Source organism: Oryzias melastigma, linkage group LG5 (genome assembly GCF_002922805.2).
Source record: "Oryzias melastigma strain HK-1 linkage group LG5, ASM292280v2, whole genome shotgun sequence".
NCBI lineage: Eukaryota > Metazoa > Chordata > Actinopteri > Beloniformes > Adrianichthyidae > Oryzias > Oryzias melastigma.
In genome coordinates, this window is record NC_050516.1 from 34,157,807 (window position 1) to 34,182,113 (window position 24,307).

At 37.8% G+C, this 24,307-nt stretch overlaps 1 protein-coding gene across 11 annotated transcripts in view; it reads right to left on the bottom strand.

Annotated features, from left to right (window-relative positions):
• The window catches only part of cadpsb (Ca2+-dependent activator protein for secretion b), a 119,397-nt gene that overhangs the window by 31,573 nt on the left and 63,517 nt on the right, over window positions 1-24,307 (bottom strand). For 8 of the 11 annotated variants that reach the window (XM_024270723.2, XM_024270721.2, XM_036212074.1 and 5 more), the window contains exons 7-15: window positions 21,073-21,184; window positions 17,625-17,764; window positions 17,176-17,242; window positions 15,994-16,102; window positions 15,709-15,921; window positions 8,431-8,442; window positions 5,798-5,934; window positions 2,263-2,450; window positions 896-997 (exon numbers count right to left, since the gene is read on the bottom strand). In XM_024270723.2, coding sequence (XP_024126491.1) covers window positions 896-997; window positions 2,263-2,450; window positions 5,798-5,934; window positions 8,431-8,442; window positions 15,709-15,921; window positions 15,994-16,102; window positions 17,176-17,242; window positions 17,625-17,764; window positions 21,073-21,184 — 1,080 coding nt within the window. The remainder of the gene's footprint in view (window positions 1-895; window positions 998-2,262; window positions 2,451-5,797; window positions 5,935-8,430; window positions 8,443-15,708; window positions 15,922-15,993; window positions 16,103-17,175; window positions 17,243-17,624; window positions 17,765-21,072; window positions 21,185-24,307) is intronic. The other 3 variants (XM_024270724.2, XM_036212071.1, XM_036212073.1) reach the window with 1 other exon arrangement.

The window sequence follows — 24,307 nt, forward strand, 5'->3', positions numbered from 1 at the left end:
ATGCTGGACACGGTATTGGATGCAGTATTGAACGCGGTACTAGATGTAGAATCGGATGCGGTATTGAATGTGGTACTGCACGCGGTACTGGATGCGATATCGGACGTGGTACCAGACGCGGAACTGATATCAGATCAGGGTACTGGGTTAGTGTTAGGGTACCTGTACAGGTCTACATCCCGAGGGTTGGCGATCCCTGATTGATATATTAATTTTTTCCCTGTCTGTGGCCCGGTACTAAGCGGCCTTCGGATCTGTACTGTAGGTTAAGGACCCCTAATTTAATGGGAACAACCAGCGAGTCAAAAAGTGAGTTGGGGATACCAAAAATGTTAAAAAGCAACGAAGAGGGGACCTGAACCATACATCCATACGTGACGAGTTAGGAGTGAGAATGTGTTGAAACAGTGCAGATGAAGTTTTCCAGATTCCTTGTATTTATTCAAGATACCAAGTGTAATTTAAAAATGTGTACAAACAAAAAGGTAAACAAGAATTAATGTCAAATCAATTCATATTTTAGTTTGGTTTAACGTTTCGCCCACTGTTAGAACACTCATTGGACCGTGAAGATGCTTAGATCCTTTTTTTCTGCCATCATGTGTGTGTTGTCTGCTGTGATGACACTTGGTTGTTTTTATGTTATAGTAAAATAAACCCATCATACCTTGATCCAAATGGTAATTTCCAATATAATATAATCTATATATATATATATATATGATATAACTGATTTATTTCATTTTGAAACAATTTCATGGTATAGGTCGATTTGATTCCATTTGATTAACAACTATCCTCACTCTGACAGATTGATCTGGTTGGATCATAAATCTATTAATCGATCAAGTCAATTCATCGTTACACCCCTAGCTTGTATTGATTTTGGAATCACCTGAAGTTAACAATCTGGTTCTCCAGAATGACGCGCAGCCGCTCCTTGATATCTTCGAAGCGTTCCTTCTCGTCTACAACCACGGTGCTTAGCCCGTCTGGCCTGCAAGACCAGACAATGAAACCAACGTGAGCCTTTTTGATTTATGGAAACTCTCCTTCAAGTCCAACATCAGCAAAAGAAACAAGCATGACGCAGCAACTGACTGGGTTCAGCTTCCAAGAAGCCAAGTGTGACAAATCGTAAGCAGTTTTTCTCTCGAGTCTCACCTTTTTTCACCTTGAAAGGACTCCCTTCTCTTTCTAAACTTGAATATGCGCGCCCGCTTGGAGGCGGCACGAGGATCTGGGCTTTGGGGGTTCTTTGGGGATATTAGGGCCTCATAGCCCAACGGGCCCCAATAACTGGTGCCCTCTCTGACTTTAACGGACGCATGGGAGGATGAATAATATGGACAGTGAGAGACTATGGCAACAAAGAACAGAGAAAAAAGAAACACAAAGAAAAATGGTAGAAAACAAGGAAATACATATACATGCAGGTGATCAGAAAACTTAACATGAAATACAAACTAAAAAGCCAAATGTGTTACAACATAAAAAAGGTGAATATAAGCTTTTTTAAGGATAAATAAAGAAAAATATACAGGAAAAAACAAATGGATGCTTCTGGAAAAGCTTTTTGACATACAAAGTAAAACTACCTGTGATTTCTAAATAACTATCATACCAATTTTCCCAGATAATAAGCAGCTGTTTTCTTTAGAGGATCCCCTATGTTTTTAGGCCTTTGATTCAATTCCATTTTATTTATATAGCCCAATACCACAATAGAATTGCCTCGTTGGGCTTAACGCCTGTAATTTTACAGAAGCAGAAGGTCAGTCGTGAAACATAAATAGCTAAAAACTAAAAAGACTAAATAAAACTGGATGTATTATTTTTCAACAGAAATGTTAAGAAAATTGACATTTCTGAGATGACTTTTAGCTATTGTATCAAAGAGGATTCATCTTGAGAGGCCACAACACTGTGATTGATCCAAAGGAAGTTAGAGGAAAATTATTTTCAATTTTGAATCTTTGCTTGAGATAATTTTACAAAACGGAGTCCATTAAAATTGTCGAAACAATACATAATGCTGTTGGTTTCTAAAATTCTAAAGGTGTTGCTTAAGGCCAGAATTTACAGACTTGATGCACTACATGTTATTGCTGCTGCTCATCAGCTGGTTGTGAGTTTATTTTAAATATCTTGATCTATAATAAAAATACCCCAATTTGTTCTAACTTAGAAAGCTCTGCTTTTTTAACCTCTCTGTAAGTTTGACTCACAAAACTTCACAATTTCGACAGTTGAGGGCCACACCTGTTCCCATGGACATGGGAGGCACAAAAAGCGAAGCTGTAGTGAAGGAGAGTGGGGTCAATGATGGCCCCATTCTCTGCTCTTTCCAGTAGGTCACGCAGGTAACACAGATGCCTGTGGCAACCTCGGACTCCGTTTCTCGCACAGTACTCGTCCAGGACGAACACCTGGCCTGGGCTGAACCATCCCTGCACAACAAAAACACATAGCATCACAGAATTTGTCATTAGTTTAACTCAACAAGATTTATTTCACTGGTGGCCCAAATGTGGCCAACGTTCAAATTTCCACCAACCTACAAACTCCTGTGTTTGGTTCAATAATATTCAATAACATTTCTTAGAACTGTATGTACAATTCTTCAATATGATTGGCAAAATTATGTTGTAAACGTGTGGCAACAACCCTTGGGAGCCTTAAGAACCAAACAAGAGAAACAGATAAATGTTTTTGTGATCAAAACCACAGTAGTTTAAGCTTGTAAATAAAAGATTTGTGTTATTTTCCTGTTCAAGATTTAAATTTAGAAGTTTATAAGCATTTTAGTTGGATTAAATGTATTTGTTGAAAAAACTAGATATAAAAACAGACATACTACAAAACCTTGCTAAAATGCTTTTAGCAGAAGTTAGTTTGCAGTATTTTTCCTTAGATGGGATTTTTTGTTTCACAAACTACGAAAAAAATGTACAAATGAGAATAAAATACCACAAATAGACAAAGCAGTCAATATAAAAATTAATTTAAAAACGCCTCAAAAGGATAAAAACACATACCCAAATCATTCCGTTAAAATATTTTATGAACCCAGATTTATTTTATTCACTGACAAAACTTTTTCTTTGTTTCATTTCTGGTCTTCAAATATGAAATTCACAGTACTCTTGGAATAATAAAAAAAAAGTATTTAAAAGTATCTCTGATTCATCTGAAGGACAGAAAAGTATACCACTACAATAAAACTGTCAATAAATTGTTCATTTACATTTTGGCCCAATCCCAATTCTTCCCCCACCCCTCTGTCTTCTCCCTACCCCTTCAATTGTAGGGGCATTTGAAGGGGTAAGGGTGTACGAAATAGTTTTTTAAGGGCTAGCCCTCGCCGCGGATCGATGCAGAGCCCTACACCGCAAGGGTGTTCCGAGTTGAAGAAGCGCTCTTCTTAACTTGGATGATGTACAGAAGTTGGCATTTAAATGTAAGTAATGATTTTGTTTTATCACAACCTTATTAAAGTTATAAACCCAATCATACTAATTATTTCAGAGTGCTAACAGTTAACAGTTAACGTAGCCGATTATTGATAACGTCATTATCTGATTTCCTTCCCTACTCACTATACAGTGCACTACAGTATTCTCCTCTTATTCGCGGCGGTTAAGGACCGGAGGCATCCGCGAATATCCCAAATCCGCAAACACGAAGAACCCCCCCCATCCCCCACGGCCAAAGGATGTCTGTTACTGGTCCATACTCTTCAAAAACACTTCTGATCATGCTTTCCTAAAGCATTTATAAAAGAACATTGAAGTATTGCTCAACATAAAGAGTTTTTTAGAATAAACACCTGGTGCGGATGATAATTATTCTCCGCGACTATCAGGATTTTTTTTTGGTCACTTCTGAGTCAGCTGATACCATTTCTCTATGGAGGGGCATGGAGAGGAGGGGGCACTCCTCTCGTGCAGCGCCCTTACGCGCCCGCTCCTCCTTTCGCGCTCCTTACAGGCTCGGCTATGCTTTGCGGAGATACACCGCAGCACCTCCTTCATACGCAAAAATTTCATACAAGTGTCTTCAGTTGTCAGAGTTTTTGTGAAAACTAGAAGAGTTATATGACTGAAAAAAAATCCACGAATACGTGAAACCGCAAAAAAATAAATAAATAAACTAGGGCTGTCAGATTTGTTGCGTTAAAAACGCATTAATCTGACGTGTGCTTGACGCCGACAATTTTTTTGACGCATTAATCGCGGACTTTCTCATACGTGCCTTTCCATACCGCGCGCGGGCGTCCCGCCCTTTAACTCACCGGCTGCTCTCACTAGATCACGGGCGGGTCTCCAACCACCGAGCTGCAAGCTAAAACCAGCCGGCGCTAGGACCTGGAGAGCTCCTGCACCCTAACCCGGCTCCGGTTCACGTCCAGTACCACGTCTGGTGGTACCGGCTCTCGTCCGGCGCCGCGTCCCGAGAGCTGCGGACCCCCGACGTTCCGAACAGCAAGCGCACCGGGGGACGTTTTAAATGTTCTGGAGGTTTAAGCGTGATTCAGCCCTAGCATAGCTGTCTGTCTGCCGGCATATTCATGGCGTGAGCTCCGCTGGACACGTCGGTGCATCGAGCTGCAGCCAGAGAACGCGGCGGCAGTAACAGACTGTCAAACTATCCACAGAGTATCCCGCTTTTCTCAGTCTTTAATGTTTTAAAAAACAAAAGTTAATTGGAAATGATAAATCTCTATTTCATTTATTACTGCAGTTCAGCAGAGGAGGAAAAGATTTGGTCCTGACAAAAAATGAACATGAAAGTGTTATGGAAATGTTATTTTTGATGTTTTTTATTTTATTTTACTGAACGTTGATTGAAGTTTTGAATTTAAAATGCCCTTCACTTGCACTTGGGCTTTTGTTAGGCATTTTATGTTACAGCCTTTTATTGTTAAGAAAGTTTATCTCAATACAATGTTACAAAATAAAGTATTTCTGATGAAAACTATTAATTTCGTCATTCTTGTTTTCATAATTAATGTAGAACTGCTAAATTCCACAAACCACACATTTTTTTCCTTAAAAAAATTCCACATGCAAATTTGCGATTAATCGAGAGTTAACTCTGGACAAAGTACGATTAATCGCGATTAAAAATTTTAATCGCCTGACAGCTCTAAAATAAACCGTGAATCTTAAATAAGCGGGGAACACCATATATAGTGCGTTCGCCATTTTGTAGCGCTGTCCGAATCTACATTTCAAAAATCAAGTGCCCTAAAAATGTCCCAGAAGTCTTTGCTCAAAACCAGCATGCACGAATACATTAGCGAATATAGACCACAATGCATTGCGTTAGAACAATTTTTGCAAAAAAATGTGCTTACATGTATTTTTCTTAATAAAACATCAACGTCTTCATCATCAGAACACAGTGGAGTCATAAATAAACATCGTAAAATGCTTGTATTGATTCGATTTTTACTTTGTGAAATCAATGACATCATCGGCCCGCACTGTAGATTTTTAGTAATTAGAGATTAGGGTTGGAGTTTGGATATAGCTACTTTTTTTTTGCATATCTCTCCGTTTGGAGGGCTAAATGTAGGGGTAGGGGGAAGCCGTTGGGGTAGTACAGGAATTTGTATTTGGCCTTAAAGGGTTCAAAAATGCAGGCTGAACGGTTGACCATCAGATGTTTTCTTTGCTAAAAGTTTCTTCCCCAGCATGATTTATGTATTTCTAAAGAATTAAATTGACACCACCCCCCCATAAAACACTTTGTGTCCACATGCAAATGTCAAAACAAGAGGAAGGAGACTCACCAGTGAGCAGAAGGTGTCATTGAGCCTGTAATCCAACGTGAGCCGCTGCACCATCTCAAAAAGTGAGGCGTGGTCAAAGCTACAGGGGTTAGCGGAGATAAACTCATCCATGCCATGTTTCTGAGCTCTGTCAGCGTCTATCCAGCCAAACGGCACAGGGAAAAGCACACGGTTCAGAGGAGAGGACATCAGTCAACCACAGGCAGACAAGCAAGCCGTTTGTACTTACACATGAACCACCAGGGGTTTTTCATCTACTTCTAGGGCCAAATTATAAACACTTACAGCTTACATTGTCAACTTGCATTGTGTCTGACAGCGTAAAGAGCTTTTTTCTTTCTTTTTTTGTCTAGACTTTTTGTGTTTGTGGATGAAAACCTGTCGATTACCTATCGATTACCTATCGATTACCCTGACAGATAGGCGCTTCTACTTCTACTGTATGCATACATTTCAGTACGTCACATTTCCCCTTGGTTTTCAGGAGAAGTCCGTCGTCAAAAAGTGTTTGAACAAGTGCTGTTAAGGTACAATTCAATAGATTCTGCCATTCGCAACTGTTGTCACTCAGGTCCTGACAAGTATTCAGATGTGTGCTAATAAAAAAGCTCATTTACGTGGCAAAAGATAAATCCAGATTAGTTTAGGGTGCTAATACACAGGATAAAAAAATCATTTTTTCTTATGTAGAGTTTTTCTCTGCCATGAATTAAGAAGTTATGGTTAAAGTTGTTATGCATCAAATTCAAATTGTTAAACCCACAAAATCAACTGTGTTATCAAAATAAAAAACACATTTCAAACAACACAGTGACTAACAATAAATATGGGTTTTTAAATTTGAATTTCTTTTGAAATTTGGAGAACTGAAAGTGAATATTTGATCTGTCACGAGACTGTCAGAGAGAAAATGACATAGTGATGGGGACACGGATGATTCAGACTAAATAGGAGGCGCATTCGTGTCCTCACTGTGAGTGACAGGTGTCATGTCTGAGAGAGGCGGACGTGAGTGATGGTGATTGGGGGGATTCGAGTGCGGGAAGTGGAGGCCTGATCTCAGCAGGGCAGGACCGAAATACTGAATTGAGCACGACTGTCATCTGTCACCCTCCAGCTCAGCTCAGTGAGAGGGCCGTCATTACCTTAAGAGATTTTAACTTGTTTTTAGCCTTTTTTTTACTTTAATCAAAGAAGGAAAAACTGTAAGACAGAGAAAAATGTGAACAATGAATGTGGGGACACAACAGGGACAGGGATGAAGAAAGGGAGGGTGGACAGGTGACACAAAAAGTCTGGAAACACAGAAAGAATGGGGTGTTATGCTGCCAATTCTGGATGAAAGAGACAAGATGACAGAGGGTTTGGTGGGAAGACAATCTTTAGTGGGTCAGTAAGACAGGTTAGTGTTGAAGAGTGAAAGCAAGACTCACTCCAGGACAAGTTATATAACAAAAATTGCCGGTGTAACAAAGAGGTAAAGTAAAACCGAGTGTGACAAAGAGTGTAGAAACTTGAGTCCGGATTATTTTTCCATGAAGAAAAAGGAGATCCACGGTAAACTCTCCATACCTCACACTGATAAACTGGCTTTAACATCAATAAAATGACCAAATTACCAAAGCAGATATGAGACTCCGAGACTTTTCTGGAATCTAAGTACACATCCATTTGCAAATTTGCAATTTGTTTTTGTGTTTTTTCATTTCTTCTCTACGCATTTGCAAGTTGACAATACTTGAACATGTTGCAAAGTATTCATGATCTCTAAGGAGCACACTAACAGGCACTACCGGAGAACTCTAACAGGGTAGCAATACAACTTGGTGCAAGTACATGGGTAAATAGCATGAAGCCGACAGAGGCAAAACTGTATCATTCTCTAGGAGATGGGGGGAATGAATGAAAACTCCTGTATCTGTACAAAAAAGTATGGACACATGACAGAGGTGTTCTCCTGTTCAGGCAAAAAAAGGGCAGTCAAAAAAAAGAAAATCAAACCTCTCCTCTCTGGAGGTGTAACGCCTGTTTAGCTTCTAACTACAGGCCCATCTACTGTAGGAGGAAAGGGGAGGTGGGGTCCGGAGTATTTCATCAGAAGAGGGGGCGGCAGTGGCTACTCCTATTCTCTGGCATTCAGAATACTCCGCATACATATTTGCCAACTCTCATCGTGAAAATTTTCAAAGAAAAAAACAATTAAAGGATATTGAGCCCTCAGCACGAGCCAAAAAAAGGAAAAATAATAATTGTCTTAAAACAGCCTAAATCCCTTTTAATAGTTTTCTAACATGTAGATAATCAAATTGCTTTTCTCTGAGGGGTCTGGTCACCAATAAGAGTAAAAGAGAGAAGGCAATTATGCAAAAAAACAACTATTATTTAAACTTTATTTGTTATTCAGCCAAATAATAAGTTCCTAAATACATGCATCCTATGCTGGCATGAATGGATGCTTATACTTTGATCCTCAAGCTGAGGTTATTTAAAATAAAAAAATCATCAACTAATATCTAAGACATGAAGCGAGACGTGAAAAAGGAGAAGAGGGAAAGAAGAGAGAAAGAACGTTGCATTTGTCAGATAATCGGCGGGGATTATCTGAGCAGTGCCGGCTACAGGGAAGCACTTACCCTTGAGTCCAGCTAGAAGACAGCAGGGTAAGAAGGGACAAACCAGAATAACATAAAGACTAGCAACAAGGCTGGAGCAATCACCAGAGTCCCTGACCTAGCAGCTGCATTACTGGAGAAAGGGTCCAGGCAAAGCATGAAGAAGAAGACACAACTCAAAAAAGCCTGTACCAACGTGACCGTTTGTGGGTGGTGGTGGTGCGTGAGCACACGTGAAGATATGTGAACAACAGATGCTGAGGCATTTCAGAGAGAAAGGAGAACAGAGAAAGAAAGAGACAGGGAGGACAGAGAAAGAGGGAGGAAGACAGAAGAAACACTCCTCATCACTCCACTGCAGATGACCTCTGACACACAGGTTCCTCAGGAGCTGAGGGTTCCACGTTTAGTCGGATTAGACACAAAGTTTTGGGTTAAAAAAGGACGCCGGCAAGCAGAGTCAAACACAGAAATGCAGATTTAAGGGAAATTACACTTTTGTTTTGAGAGAGGATATGAAGGTCCTGGAAAAATTCTGATCCGACCTGAAAGTGAACATTTGACAGTTTTAGCACTGTTTTCAACTTTGACGGAGGTCTAAAAAACCGTTCTAATCACTTCAATTATTCTCACTTTTGCCAAACGTTTACTGAATAAATGACACAAAGAAATTATTAGATTCCCGTTTATGGTCCAGATCTAACTGAAACTGCTGGTTTCTAACAATATCTGGATTAAAGCACAAATTCAATTTGAGACTTTAAGCACTTTTGGAAAAAAAATGTAAGTTAATTTTAAAGTATTAAAATAAATCCAGCAACATTTTTACTTTCCATTTAAAAAATAAATTCTCAGAACTCTGCTCTGCGGGTGTGTTTGGGTGTTTTAGCTTTTACCTGGTGTTCTTATGTTATAAAACTTAAGTAAGGGATAATCCCCGATGCAGTGTGCACCAACCCACGCCGTAGAAGCCAGAACCGTCCAACGCCAACCGTACGACACTTCTACGAAATCCATTAAGTAAGGGATAATGCTTGATGAAGTGTCCATCATCAGAAACTAACGTACGTCGTAGAACCCTGAACCGTCTGACATGAGCTGTAAGACACTTCCACGAAGTGCATTAAGTAAGGGATAATCCCCGATGCAGTGTGCATTATCAGAAATTAACGTGCACCATGGAAGCCTGAACCGTCCAACGCCAAACGTACACACTTCTGCGAAGAGCGTTAAGTAAGGGATAATGCCTAATGAAGGGTGCGTCATCAGAAATTAACGTACATCATGGAAGCCTGAAGCATCCGACATAAACCGTCTGATACTGCTGCAAAGAGTGTTAAGTAAGTTATAATGTCTGATGAAGTGTGCCTTATCAGAAATTAACGTACGCCGTAGAAGCCTGAACCGTCTGAAATGAGCCGCATGAGACTTCCACGAAGTGTATTAAGTAAGGGATAGTGCCCAATTAAATGTGAATTATCAGAAATTAACGTACGCCGTTGAAGACTGAACCGTATGATACTTTTGCAAAATGCGTTAAGCAAGGGATATCGCCTGATGAAGTGTGCATTATCAGACATTAATGTGCACCATGGAAGCCTGAACCGTACGACCCCAATCGTACGACACTTCTACAAAGAGCGTAAAGTAAGGGATAATGCCTGATGAAGTGTGCAGCATCAGAAATGAACGTGCGCCATGGAAGCCTTAACTGTCCGACGCCAACCGTACGACACTTCCACAAAGTGCATTAAGTTAAGGTATAATGCCTAATTAAGAGTGCATTATCAGAAATTAACACACGCCATAGAAGCCTGAACCGTCCAATGGAAACTGTCTGACACTTCTGCGAAGTGCAATAAGTAAGGGATAATGCCCGATTAAGTGTGCGTTATCAGAAATTAATATAAATGTTTATCGTCACGATGGGTCACATAAAGCATCAGTTAAGAGAGAAAGTTCACCTCTTGCCGCTTGTTATTGTCCAGATGTTGAAGTAAACGTTTGTTTAAAAAAGCCTACGCAGTGATACGCAATAATACGCAGTGATACAGACACATTTAACTAAAACCTAATTTGAAATATTTGTTTTGAAAAAAAACAAAACCTTTTTTTCTTAAATTACATTCTTAGACTAAACAAAAGCTAATAAAATCTCAGCATATTCACCTTTTTCTCTAGTTACAGTTTAACTAATAAACATGAATATAGTGCTGGTCCTCTTCATGTAACATTTATCTTGCATGTAGTGATTAATTGATAAAAAAATTACAGTTGTTCTTGCGCATGAAAAAAAACATTTATTAAATAAATGAATAAAATTTTCATTTGTTTGTGAGGTTTCATAAAACTGTATTTTAACAAACTGGAGGGAAAATAACTTTTTTAAAAACAACCCCTACAGCCTTTCGCTGAAAATTAATATTATTATTATTAAAAACTATCTCAACTTCAATGAAAAACAGCTGCAACTTCAAGTTGTTTGTGCTTCAACTGTTAAAGAAGTGCACGTGAGATCCTGAAGGGAGTAGTACATTATTAATATAGAGTTTTGTGTTTTGCATTTTTGTTGCTGGTGTTCATCATGCTTTTTGTCAAAGAAAAAGTGGACTTTATTAATAATATGTTGAAAAACACAGATTTATTAGTCTTTTACATTGAAGTAGTTCCACAAGATACTTGATTTTTATTTTACATTTAGAAATGTTGCTTTCTTATTACTATATTTATTCAATTAAACAGCCGAATTAGCTGTCTGACTCTCTTTCTATTATTGGCAGTGGCATGAATTCTCAACATGGGTGTTATACTGTACCTATAGTCAAGTACAGCCTCACATTCTGTGGTAATGAGGAGAGCTGATGTTTGTTCGATCCTAAAGGATGACTTCCTGATAAACTCTGATTTATGCTCCTGGCTGGACTGCAGGAGTGAGACTCACACAGCTGCTCTTTAGAGGGAGCAGGCACAAATAAAGAAAAATAATCAGCGTATGTGTGTGCTCTCATTGTTTTACAACTTCAACTGTGGCTTATCACACCCCAGCAGTCCTGAGAAGACGTATTCTTCAGATTGTGGGGTTTTTTGGTTTTATTTAGCTTATTTTAAATCTTGAACGACGCACAAAATTTCGACCCATCAGAAAAGCTTGAACAGATAGCAAATACTCACTATAAATTGGGTATTTTTTACAATTCCATTTATCTGTTCTGCTTACACATAAGAAAAAAATGAACAAACGTCTTGTTTTTATTGTATTGTCAGTGAAAATTATAATGTTTACAAGAATAAAGTAGCTGTTTATGTCACATTTTTTTGAGGGGGGGCTAAACGGACAGACTATGACAAGAGTCTGTAACCTTTTACACTAAAAGAGCCATTTGGGTCTGTTTCTCACTGATCAAAGCCAAGTAGGAGCCGCAGAGTCGTATTTCACTCTTTAGATATAAATTATATATATAGATAGATAGCCCAAAGAACTTAAAAAAGTCTAATTTTGACAAAACGGCTAGCATAAGGCTAAAATGTTAGCTCTAAATTGGCCTAAAAACTAGAAAAATGTCTAAATTGGCCTAAAAAAACACACAAAAAACAGTTAGCATATTGCTAAATTAAAAGCTAAATTCCAAATTACCCTAAAAAAACAGTATAATCGCTGATAGTGTGATTGAGTTTTTACGAGTCGAAAAACCTACGAAAAGGAGCAGGAGTATCACTCCAGAATCAAAGAAATCAGCATAAAACACAATAAATCTGACCTTCTTTAGAAGCTGTGATGGAAGTGAGCTACATCTTTCCAGAACCTTCATAGAACTCTTTAGTTTTCCATCCTTCCACTGCAGCAGAGTCAGGAGGGCTGTGCATGTCATGGTCCAAGTGCCATTCAAGACCACCAGGGGGTGAAACATGTACGCGTGGTGTGCCACAATGTTTCAGGGAGGGTAAGGAGGTCTGAGCCACTGTGAGGAGGCTTTGAATGGCAACAGCTGGCATCAGAGGAGTCAGCTAACCACAAGAACAATCACATACTAGACAAAGAAACCAATGGAGAAACACAGAATTTTATGTGACCGGATTCTGACCCAATACGTGTCTTTTCCTACAATCAAGGAGCGAGAGAAGCCTTTTATATTTATTGCTACTGTTTCTAAGCATTAATACAAAAAAAAGCCAATTTATTTAAGTATATCTTTTAAAATGCACACAAAAAGTTTTGTTCTGAATAGCAGGATCTATTAATGTGAGCTGTTGGTCAGTGTGTAGCACAACAATTAGCAGGTAGGAGGTTTGTGTTAGTGCTGTCATGGCCTGTACAGATATGTAGGCTTTCTGTTATGTCAACAAAGTACGGTGGCCCTGAAGTACAAATCACACCAACAAATCACTCGACGCAAAAACATATCAGAGATCACAGAAACGATTAAAAAAGCAAAAAAGAACATTACATTTTAAGAATCAAAGCTAAATTCCAGAAACTAAAACACATAAAAATAAATAAAAGTAATTTCCAGAAATTAAAATGAAATGTTAAAAAAATAAATGATAAGAAGCCGGAAGTGGTAGGTACTATGGGGGATCACTGAGAGGATGATGAATTTTATGATTTTCATGATTAGTACAGATCATTTCACTTCACTTAGCAGTTCGAGTGAACAATAAGACGGGTCCTCTGCAGTGGTCGTATTCATCATTTCTTTTTTAAATCATTACTCAGGGTAAAACATCCTTAACATGTGTGTTTTCTTTAATTTTTCAGGTTTTAAGAAGCCAAAAGACAAAATACTTGAACAAAAAATATGTAAAAAAATTCTAAAAATGAGAATTTTCTGTCCCTTATTTTGCCTTTCCTTTCTTTTTCTGTCTCTTCTCATTCGTGACTTTATTTGAGTTCATTTGATTTTGATCATTTCTTTTCTATACTTTTGGAATCGTAGCAACACATTTTTTTGGTTTTCTCTTTACCTTTTACTTTTTTCACAGCTGGCTGATTATTGCTTTTTTTTCCCACTCTAGTCTTTAACTACTGAAAAACTAAAAGCGATCCGTTCACCATGCTCACTACTTTTCTTTCTTTTTTCTAAACGGCAGCTATTATGTTACTGATTTCACAAAGTGACAATCTAATCAAAATGAACATTTCACGTCTATTTGTAACTCCACTGTGTTCTGATGATGAAAATGTAGATGGTTTATTTTAAAAAATTACATTTAAACACATTTTTTCTGCAAAAATTGTTCGACCGCAATGCATTGTGGTCTATATTTGCGAATGTAGCGAGCATCCATGCAGACTGTTTTTTTGCAAAGATTTCTGGGAAATTTCTAGATTAATGAATTTTGAAATTGTAGATTCAGACAGCACACGGTGAACCTACTATTTAGTTCATAGCTAGAGTTTCTCTTTGCTAGCTAACTTGCTGTTGACGGAATGTTCCATTGCTGCAGATTTACGGGGGGGGGTGAAACTTTTTCACAGGAGCGGTCTTATGCTTTCTCGGTGATTGTTTCTTTTATTATTACAGAATCAAATAATGATTCTCAAATTCAAAGAAGAAATTAGGACTTTAAAGTACCTAAAGTAAAAACTACACTTAATCAAATGACTATTTCCTTTGCTGGGGTAAAAAAAATGGAATTTGTTGGATAATGACCTAAAAAAGTGTTGATGTATTGCTTGCTTGAAGTTAAAATGTGAAAACAAAATGATTGATTTGTATGCAGCATGATGTAAATATAATGTTCCAGATTTTATTGTTGTTATTATTATTATGGATTTTCATTTTGTGTTTGTTTTGATTATACCCACTAATTTAGTCATCTTTTTGTATCATATGAAATAATAAGATTGGGGTAGGGATTTATAAGACTTCATCCGACTCCGGTTCTTCAAAGGGTAACCAAACAGGGAAGTTGGAGGCTGACTCCGCCCACAGCCGAAATTTGAAAATCCAGTCAGAGGGGCGGGGCTCGAAGGCAGGACTGCTATCATTACTGGAGCTGCAGATCATGACGTGTAACGTCTGAATACATGGTTTGACCAATCACAAAATTCAACTGTAATACCTCGATTCAACCTGTAGGGGGCAGCACACGGGTGATTTCAACTTTATTTTCAAGAATTAAACAATTTTATTTTAATTTATCAAAAATTTGGCAATGACTAACAGACAGCCCTTTTAAAGCCCCATTTATAGATGTAAAAAAAGTTGATTTAGTGTTTGGTCACACTTTAAGTAGATTGCATGGATTCTGACATTCTAAATAAAACAAATAAATAAATAAATAAAAATGATTTTAGAAACATTCTATGCCTTCCGCTTGGAGTCTCAAAAGTGTTGGGGGTAAGTCCGCCCCTGTGTGCCAAATACATTTCAGTTAAAATGATGGTCAATATCCAATCAGTGATGTCCCATTGTACCTTCCTATAGTGGTTTCCATACATAAAAACATCTAAACATTTCAGAAAACAAAAGTCATTTCCAGAAGCCAAAATGAAACATCCAAAAATAAAACAAAACAAGTGTTGCTTTTTTTAATAGTCATTGTGATCTTTAATGTGCTTTTGCATTGAGAGATTTGTTGGTGTGATTTGGACTTCAGGGCCACCATAACAAAGAATGGCAGCATAACTGCTAGAACCAACCCGAGTCTGACTAAAGCAAAACGACTCTTAACCTTCCTAAATGGGGGAGGAACACAAGGGATGGTTACAACAGAAGTTGGTGCAGAAGCCACACTTCTCGCTCAGTCTTACCTTTATTTTGCTATTTGACCTGGGGACTGCTCAAAAGTGCAAGTACAGTGAAATGTTGATTACAGATTTTAGACATAACCTGTCTGTGGATCACATGCAGCAGTCTGTGCAGCAGCAGCTAAAAGGTAAAACCGGATTTAAGCAGAACCAATATTAAAACAAGAGCAGCACACGGCCTAAATTTAACCCCAGCAGGCTTGAATGTTCAAATATTATGTGTTTGAGATTTACAAGGTGCATTCTGCTTTCAGTAATGACGTCTTTTTGGGGAGTTCAGGTTGGTTGTTCCTTGCAAACATACTGATGGCACAGCATGGAACCGCACCTCTGAACACCGTGGGAGTGGTGACGATGAGTGGAGGTCTATTAGATGCCGGAGGTATCGTGAGAGGTAATGCATGTGGGCAGGTGCTTGTGTGTTAGTTGTGCTGGCGCGCTTTGTGGAGCACATGGAGTGACACACATTCATGGTTTTAAGGTTCAACAGCGTTGTGGATGGAAACGGCTTTCTGCTTGAGTGAGCTCTGGGGTTTCAGGCTACTTACAGAACTGAGAAATGGGGGCATCCATTTGTGCTGAAGCACCCCCTTTGGAGTTTAGTTTCTGGACCTGAGTGGGTGGAACAGGCTTGTGGGACTGGCCGGTGGCACGGTACATGGCCTGGACCCACAGGATGCGATCCTGCTCGTCATCACTGGCAAAGATCACAGTGTCTCCTTCCTTCACTGCATTAAAGAAAGCTCGGCCACCGTCCAGGCCTTTAAAAAAATAATAAATCACAGTTTTTAGCTTCTTTGTGTTTAATATTTTCAGTTTCCAGGTTGTCTTACCTGGCTGAGGGTCACTGTAGTCCACAGTATAGCCGTCCAGCTGCAGAAGCTCTTGCGGTTCGGATTTCTTTTCTCTGTAGCTGCACATTGCAAACGTATACTGACTCACCTGCCAAACAAAAACGGAAACTTTACATTGAAAAAAGTGATATGAGATTCTCAGTAATTTTTTGAGAGTCCCATTAAACATATTTCAATAGATATGAAGGCCAGCATGAGTTGTTTAAGTATTACGGAAGAGAATTAGGGCCAAGGAGGGAAAAAAAAAGCCACGGAAAAGTCAGAATTATGAGCTTTGAGTCAGAATTTCCCATGGCCTTTTTGTTTTAATGGCACTAATGTTCTTCCATACAGAATGATCAGGAGCTGTTTAACATTTGAATGTTCTCATGTGTTTAAAACCCATTGAGAGGCTGTATAACAAGGCCTTGAAAATTCCTAAAAAAATATCTAATTCATATAATCACTAATAAAATATACGATTTTAAATTGTATAAATTTCATCCTCCTTAAATATTTTAAACAGTTTTTTTTCAGCCACTTTCTAACTTTGTGAAAAGACTAGAAACAACCCGAACAACAAGAGCAAGTGCAAGTGTTCGCTGTGAACCAGGCGTAAGGAGTCGCCAGTGACGCTTAAACACCAAATCTTGAAAGTAGTGTAAGAGTTCAACTGTCAACACAATCAATTCCAGTAGATTCTGAAGGAGAAAAGTGGTGCAAACTTGTTAAGATACAAAAACATGATCGCATTTGTCAATTGTGGTGTTTTATTGTGGAAAAAATTGGATATATTTAAAAAATAAACCGGATTTTCTTATGTATCTTGACGTAACTTCCTGCCAGAATTGACGCGGATTGATATCCTGTGCTTAAGTGAATCACATAAATGAGTGCTCTTGTCTAGTCATCTTTGAATTATCTATTTATTTTTTATCAATGAAACTCTTGATATTTTTTAACTGTTCATCTATGATTTCTGTAAAAATTCTTCTAGGGGCAGGTGTCACAAATAAATACCGTTGTTTTAACGTAATGATCTATATTTTTTTTGTATTTGTCCCTATTAAAAAAAGTTTTAAAAAAGGGAAAATTTGAAACTCCCATGATGTGAATCAAATTCCAGTTTCTATTCAGGTCACATAAAGTGTCCATATTCTACGGTGTTTTATTGTAGCCTACCTGCACGAGGACAAAGAATCGCTTCTTCCAGCGCTTCCAAACGTTTTTCCCAAAAGCCCACAGATACCTGTCAAAGCCGTGTTCAAACACAGTTACAAGCTGCATCACTAAATGTCAGAATTAATAGAAAAGCAGCCGAATGTCACACAGTAAATCTCATCAGCATATCTGATCTCAGTTCGTGTTCCGTGCACATTTTTTTTTTTTTGCTCGGCGGCATCAAGGTTACATAAGTGACATTTCATTAACACTGACTTCATTAAATTTGCTGGTGCTTTCTGATAAAGACAAAAATGGATTCTGCACTCTGGCGTCCACCAGAGGGAGTAGTGTACTTTATGGCATTTTTCCACAGCATGTGAATAGAAATGAGGCCAAGGAGCTGGCGGAGCTGCTCTTCTAGAGGAAAAAGGAAAGCGGAGGAGAGCATCGTAACGTTTCCTACTAACCCGCAGTGTTTCATGTTCTGGGGTTTGTCCATCCGAATGGCCAGTTTGATCTTGAGATCTTGGTCAGGGCAAGCTTTGGTAACAGTCATCTTGTGAAGCTCTGACTGTTTGGGGCTGTTAGGTGTCGGGTGGAGGACAACCTACAAAAAAATAAAAATGAGAAAAATACAGGCTGTAATTGTGAATTATCTAGTGCTGCCACAAACGATTATTTTAATAGTCGACTAATCACTGATTATTTTTTCTGATTAGTCGACTAATCGGGTCATGCGCAAACTGGATGTAAAGCACTCATGTTAACCATCATTAGCTATAAACTGACTGAAAACTACATATATTGGATTACCTGTGATAATGCTAGTGTGAATGCTGTAAGCTGAATGTGGCAGCTGAAGATTTCAGTGTTGATAGCTGAAAATGATGAAATTGATAGCTAAAGACACTGAAGTGAGTAGCTGAAATCACTGAAGCTAATAGCTGAAAATGCTGAAGCTGATAGCCAGCTAAAATATTGGTTAAATGCAAAGTTAGCCAAAACTGGTAGCATGGAGCTGAAATATTAGCTTAACTCCAAATCAGCCTAAATAAACTAAAAAAGAAAGCCTAAATTAGCCAAAACAGCTAGCGAGTAAATATTAGCAAAAAAAACTAAATTAGCCAAAATAGCTAGCATGCAGCTGAAATATTAGTTAAATGCCAAATTAGCATAAAAACTGGAAAAAGCCTAAGTTAGCCAAAACAGCTAGCATGCAGCTGAAATATTAGCTTAACTACAAATTAGCCTAAAAACTGGAAAAATCCTAAATTAGACATAATAGCTGGCATGCAGTTGAAATATTAGCTAACCTTCAAATTGGATTAAAAACTGAATAAAACCTAAATTAGCCAAAATACCTAGAATGCAGCTGAAATATTAGCTAAACTCAAAATTAACCAAAAAAACTGGAAAAATCCTAAATTAGCCAAAACAGCTAGCATGCAGCTGAAGTATTAGCTAAACTCTAAAATAGCTTAAAAAAGACTTTAATAAATGCCAAATAGTCCAAAAAGCTAGCATAATGTCATTATAACTTTCAACTTTACTACTTTACTAACAGTGTTAGAAATGATGCGTTTGAAATGGGGGAAAGAGTGTGCCAGGGAAACATTGGAGTAACCTCACACCAAGTGTCTGATGCCATCAAAATGCTCAGTGATAACAAATCCTGTGGCCCAGATCACATTGCCAGTGAGCATCTAAAGTATGCCAGCCCAAGGATTTTCCCGCTTCTTGCCATTTGTTTTACTGGTTTTTTGATTCATGGGGTTTTACCTGACTCCATGATGTCTGTAATGATGGTGCCCATTGTTAAGAACAAGACAGGCAGGCTTGACAGTATTGACAACTACAGACCCATAGCATTAGCCAGTGTCCTCTCTAAGGTTTTAGAAAGAATTTTATTACAAACAATTAATGATTTGATTTTATCTGCTGATAATCAGTTTGGTTTTAAAGCTCAGCATGGAACAGACACCTGCATTTTTGCATTAAAAGAAATTGTTAATAGGTACAGACAAGATAACTCTTCTGTACTTATGTGTTTCATTGATGCTTCTAAAGCCTTCGACAGAGTTAATCACACCAAACTTTTTATGAAAATGAAAAATAGGGGCGTACCATGGTATATTATAAGACTATTAGCCTTCTGGTATGCCCATCAGAAAATGATGGTTAGGTGGGGATCAAGTGTCTCTTCTCCGTTTGGTGTAACCAATGGAGTAAGACAAGGAAGTATTTTATCCCCACTTCTTTTTAACCTGTATGTGGATGACCTGTCGAAGGATCTAAATGCATGTAAAACCGGTTGCATGGTTGGTGGTTTTAAAGTAAATCATCTAATGTACGCAGATGACTTGGTTGTTTTTAGCCCCAGCAGCTCTGGTTTGCAACAACTTTTAAATGTCTGTTCTGTATTTGGTTTTAATAATGATATTTTATACAATTCCAGTAAAAGTGCTGTGATGATTTGTCGTACAAAGGAAGACGTAACATTGAATTTCCCTGCTTTTAAACTCTCCGATTCTGAGCTTAATGTCTGTCATAAAGTAAAATATCTTGGACATGTCATTAATGACAAATTCACTGATGATGATGACATCCACAGACAACGTTGTATTTTATATGCTCAGGCAAACATGCTTGCACGCAGGTTTTATTCATGTTCCAACAATCTTAAAATTCTTCTTTTTAAAACTTACTGCACACCACTGTATACTGCCCACCTGTGGACCAACTACAGAGCGTCCAGCATGAGGAGGCTGCAGGTTGCCTATAATGATGCCCTAAGACTTATGTTGAAACAGCCACGGTGGTGCAGCGCAAGCAGTTTGTTTGTTGGTGCAAGAGTTAATACTCTTAAAGCTTTGTTGAGACATTTTATTTATGGTTTTATTTATCGTCTTAACACGTCAAATAACCAAATCATCTTAACTCTCACCAATGTGAAATACAGCACTTTTAAATACCGGTCCTCAATCTGGAGGTTTTGGTATGATCGTCTCTTTTAAACTTTTTATGTTTTTAATTTTTTAAGTCTGCAATTGTTTTTTTAAGTTTACAATACTTTGTAATTTTATGTCATTGTTTTTATTGGCTCTTGTACTTTTATCATAGTGTCTCTTTTTATTTATTTTATTTTTTTTTACATTTTTTATTATATATATGCACATTCTTTTATTGCTTTTAAGTACTTTATCTGTTGTGTCTTTGTGGCAAATGGACCCTGAGTCTGTAATAAAAGTATCTATCTACACTCTGACTCCATTTAATATAAAGTAACGACTAATCGACTATTAAATTAGTTGTTGTCTATTTTAATAGTCGATTAGCCGTCGATTAATCGACCAATCGCTGCAGCTCTAGAATTATCTGACATCCAGTAAAGTCCGTATCTGATCCTATTGCAGCTGTAAAGTGAGCTTTAACAGTAAGGTGAGTTTAGGGGGAGTAACAGAACAGCGCTGGGCTCTGCCTCCCTGAAGAGGAGGCCTAATCTCTCTTTGCTGATTTAAAGAGCTTTGAGGAAGCCTGCCTTCCTGCCAAGTCTGCTGCAGTGGGAGATCAAAGAGCTCCATCACAGCCAAGGTCACTGCTTCTACACAGATATCCCAGGTGCTGGTGCCCAAACTCAAACAGGCAGCATCACCTTCCTTAACAACCTATCAACTTTACACACGTAAACACAAGGTGCAAACCAGATTAGCCCTTGATGTCTCTTGACATTTAAGCCAGGCTGAGTCAGCAGCAACACTGATATCCAGTTTCATCTGATGCAAAACTGCATTATGCCAACTACTGGACTTGTTGATGTCTTCGATTTGTGGTGCTGTCGTTTCAGAAACATCCACACAGATGTAAGAACAGGCTAGTTTTCCTTATTCGGTGTGTGTGTGAGGGAACAACAGTTACCCTGCCCAGTTCTTTGTCCTCCAGAGCCAGAACCCCTGTACTCTCTGTAAACAGCTTCACCTTGACGGCGGGCAGAGGATGTGTGGTGGTGAAGTCCCCTTGGGTTCCCCAGCTGAAACACACAATAAAAGACACTCAGCAGGTTCACTTCCATGACAGCTTGACGGGGAAGGTGCTCACTCACTGTGACTCCATCTATTTAAAACCCATCTGCAGTGGAGCTTTAACTTACGTTCGACATGACGTGTCAAAGTCAAGGCCCGGGGGCCGATCCGGCCCTCCAGATCATTTCATTTTATTGTTATTAATGGCCCGATGTTATCTTGCTCTCATTTTTAACTTGTATAATTTGACAAAATATATTATTATGGAGGGTAAAGCATTGAAAGTTATTTAAGACTTAAGTTGATTTATTCTGGAGTAATAATCCTACCTTTTTATTATTTATATTTACATTAAAGTTACAGTTTTAAAATAGTAAAAATTAGCATTCTGTTAGCTTTTTGGACTATTTTTGGCTTTTACTAAAAAAAACTTTTAGGTTATTATGGAGTTTAGCTAACATTTCAGCTACATGCTAGCTGTTTTGGCTAATTTAGGCTTTTTCCGTTTTTTTGTTTGTTTTGTGGCTATGTTAAAGTTTAGCTATTTTTTCAGCTACACCTAAGTTGTTTTTTTAGGCTAATTTGGCATTTAGCTAATATTTTAGCAGGCTATCAGCTTCATCATTTTCGGCATTTAGCTTCAGTGATTTAAGCTATCAACTTCAGCATTTTTAGATATTAGCTTCTGTGTTTTTTAGCTATCAATTTCAGCTTCTTCAGCTATCAGCATTAGCATCTTCAGCGGCCAAATTCAGCTTACAGCATTCACACTAGCATTATCACAGGTAATGCTATAAATCTTGTTAAAAATTATGATAAACAAATTATGGTTTTAAAGTTTTGTATGTAGTATGTATGAAGTTTTTGTAGTTTTAGCGAGTTCAATAAATATTTATCCTATTCGGCCCTGAACCAACGTGTTACTTTTAAATCTTAAATAAACAGGAAAAATATTTGGAATGGAAAAAAATGCAAATTATTCTATGGTGGCCCTGAAGTACAAATCACATCAATTTGCTTTATGCAAGACATATTAAAGTTCACAACGACAATAAAAAAAAAAAAAACAACACAATAATGAAAAAATAAAAACATTTCCATCCATCCATCTTGTTCTGCTCATCTGGGACTGGGTCGCAGGCTAAGCAAAGATGCCCAGAAAATACAATTCCAGAAACTAAAATAAAAATGAAATTTCTAGAAATCAAATTGAAATGTTAAACAATGAAACCCAAAGATCTGAAGAATAACAACATAGTATTGAACAACCGCACCTGTACGATCACAGCTCTGTCATTAGGACTTTTTTTCAGAGTAATCATTTTTTAGCTTTTAAATTAAAAAGTTGAAACAATTAGCAGGATATAAAAAACCATTAGGACCACCTCTTGATGCACTAAATCACTAGAATGTTAAATATGGATTCTAAAGGGAAGAAAACTATAATTACGCACATCAGCTGGAACATAATTACTAAAACAATATAATGTTCTAAATGGAAAAATACTGCCAGGGCTGCTGTGCACAAGCAAACCTACTAAAGTGGAGGATAAATATAGATGTTGGCTTAATTTTAAACTTCAAGCACCAGATTTTATCTCAGTGGGACAGAAATAGTCAGTACCAAAGGGCGGAAACATCAGTTTTTGTACACAAAAAAATAAAAAATAAAAAATAAAAAATAAAAACACAAGCGCACACACTTTTTGTTATAAGAAACACTGCAGTTAAAGGGATTTGCAATATGTCAAAGCCAAGATAACACCCCGAGTGAGAACACACACACACACACACACACACACGATCTAGCTAATTACTACTTATCAAAATACCCCCCTGCTATTTTTAAACTTAATAATTCATGGCTGTTCTTGTTGAAAATTGTTAAGATGAACAAACATCTGATCAAACACAACCTTTTGTGGGTCTGCAGCTCAGAGATCAGTTATCACAGGTTTAGTTTTTGTAGAGTCCATAAAAGTGGTCAGTTTGAAACATTTTAACTGCAATATTTTTAAATAAAACACTCAATAGACCCTTTTTTTGATGTGACGTCATACAAAATGGTGAGTGTGTGAAGTGACTTCCAGTTTTTGTGTTTAGAACAGCAAAGCTGACTGCTTTTAAAGCAATTTTACGTAAATAATAAAAGGTGACCTAACCAATTTTAACTGAAATTTGGACAATATTTATTTTATAAATGTTCTACCCCTCATTCACAAATCAAAGTACAAATGCCAGTAATGACTGCCCTCAGTAATCCTGCCTGAAAACAATTAAGTTTATTTTAGAATAGAGAATTATTGTTTTAGAATATTCTATTTTAGAACACCTTTTTGGACATTTTACACTTTTTTTTTGGCAAAATGCCAATATTTTTTTCTTTTTTTATTTGCGTTTTAATAATATTGGCATTGATTGAGCTCCATACAGCTTTGCTGTTCTAAACCCATAAACCAGAAGTCACTGTTCATATTTCGGACCCTGTCGCCATTTTGTCTGACATCTCTGTGAAAAGGGTCTATTAATGAAAGGTATATAACTCAAATAGAGTTTTGATGCAAAATTTACTAATTTTATAAGTAAACTGAAGATAATGCTCAACAATCTGATTGAAAAACAGCAAGATTTTTTCTTGTGGAAGGAAGCTCTTCATGTTTTTAGATGATGGCCGTCAAAAGATCTTGATATTTACAACTAAAATCCAACTTCAGTAAGACAAATAATCTCCATAGGAATTTTTTCAATTTACGTAACACAACATGTGCTTTTAATACGCCTCGCTGTGGTGCATGGCTTCCAGCATGTGGGTCCTCATAAAGCCAGAGCAGCATGACAAATGCTGGAATTCTGGCACTGACTGAAGGGAGGTAAGGAGATCATCTATATATGCAGCCGTTCCATAAGGTTTCTGTTCAGAAAGAGGCTGTGGAAGATGGAGATGCTGCTGAATGAATGAGTTGCTCTGTTGATTTCACAGGGAACAATTGTTCTGGCGTGAAGGTGACCTTGCTGCTCAACGGAAGGTCTAATAATGGACGTGACGGCGCCACACTCCTGCAGCCCTTTTCTCCAAAACGTAGGAAACCGTGCGCACTTAAGGAGGGCAAATGACAAAAACTTTACAGCAA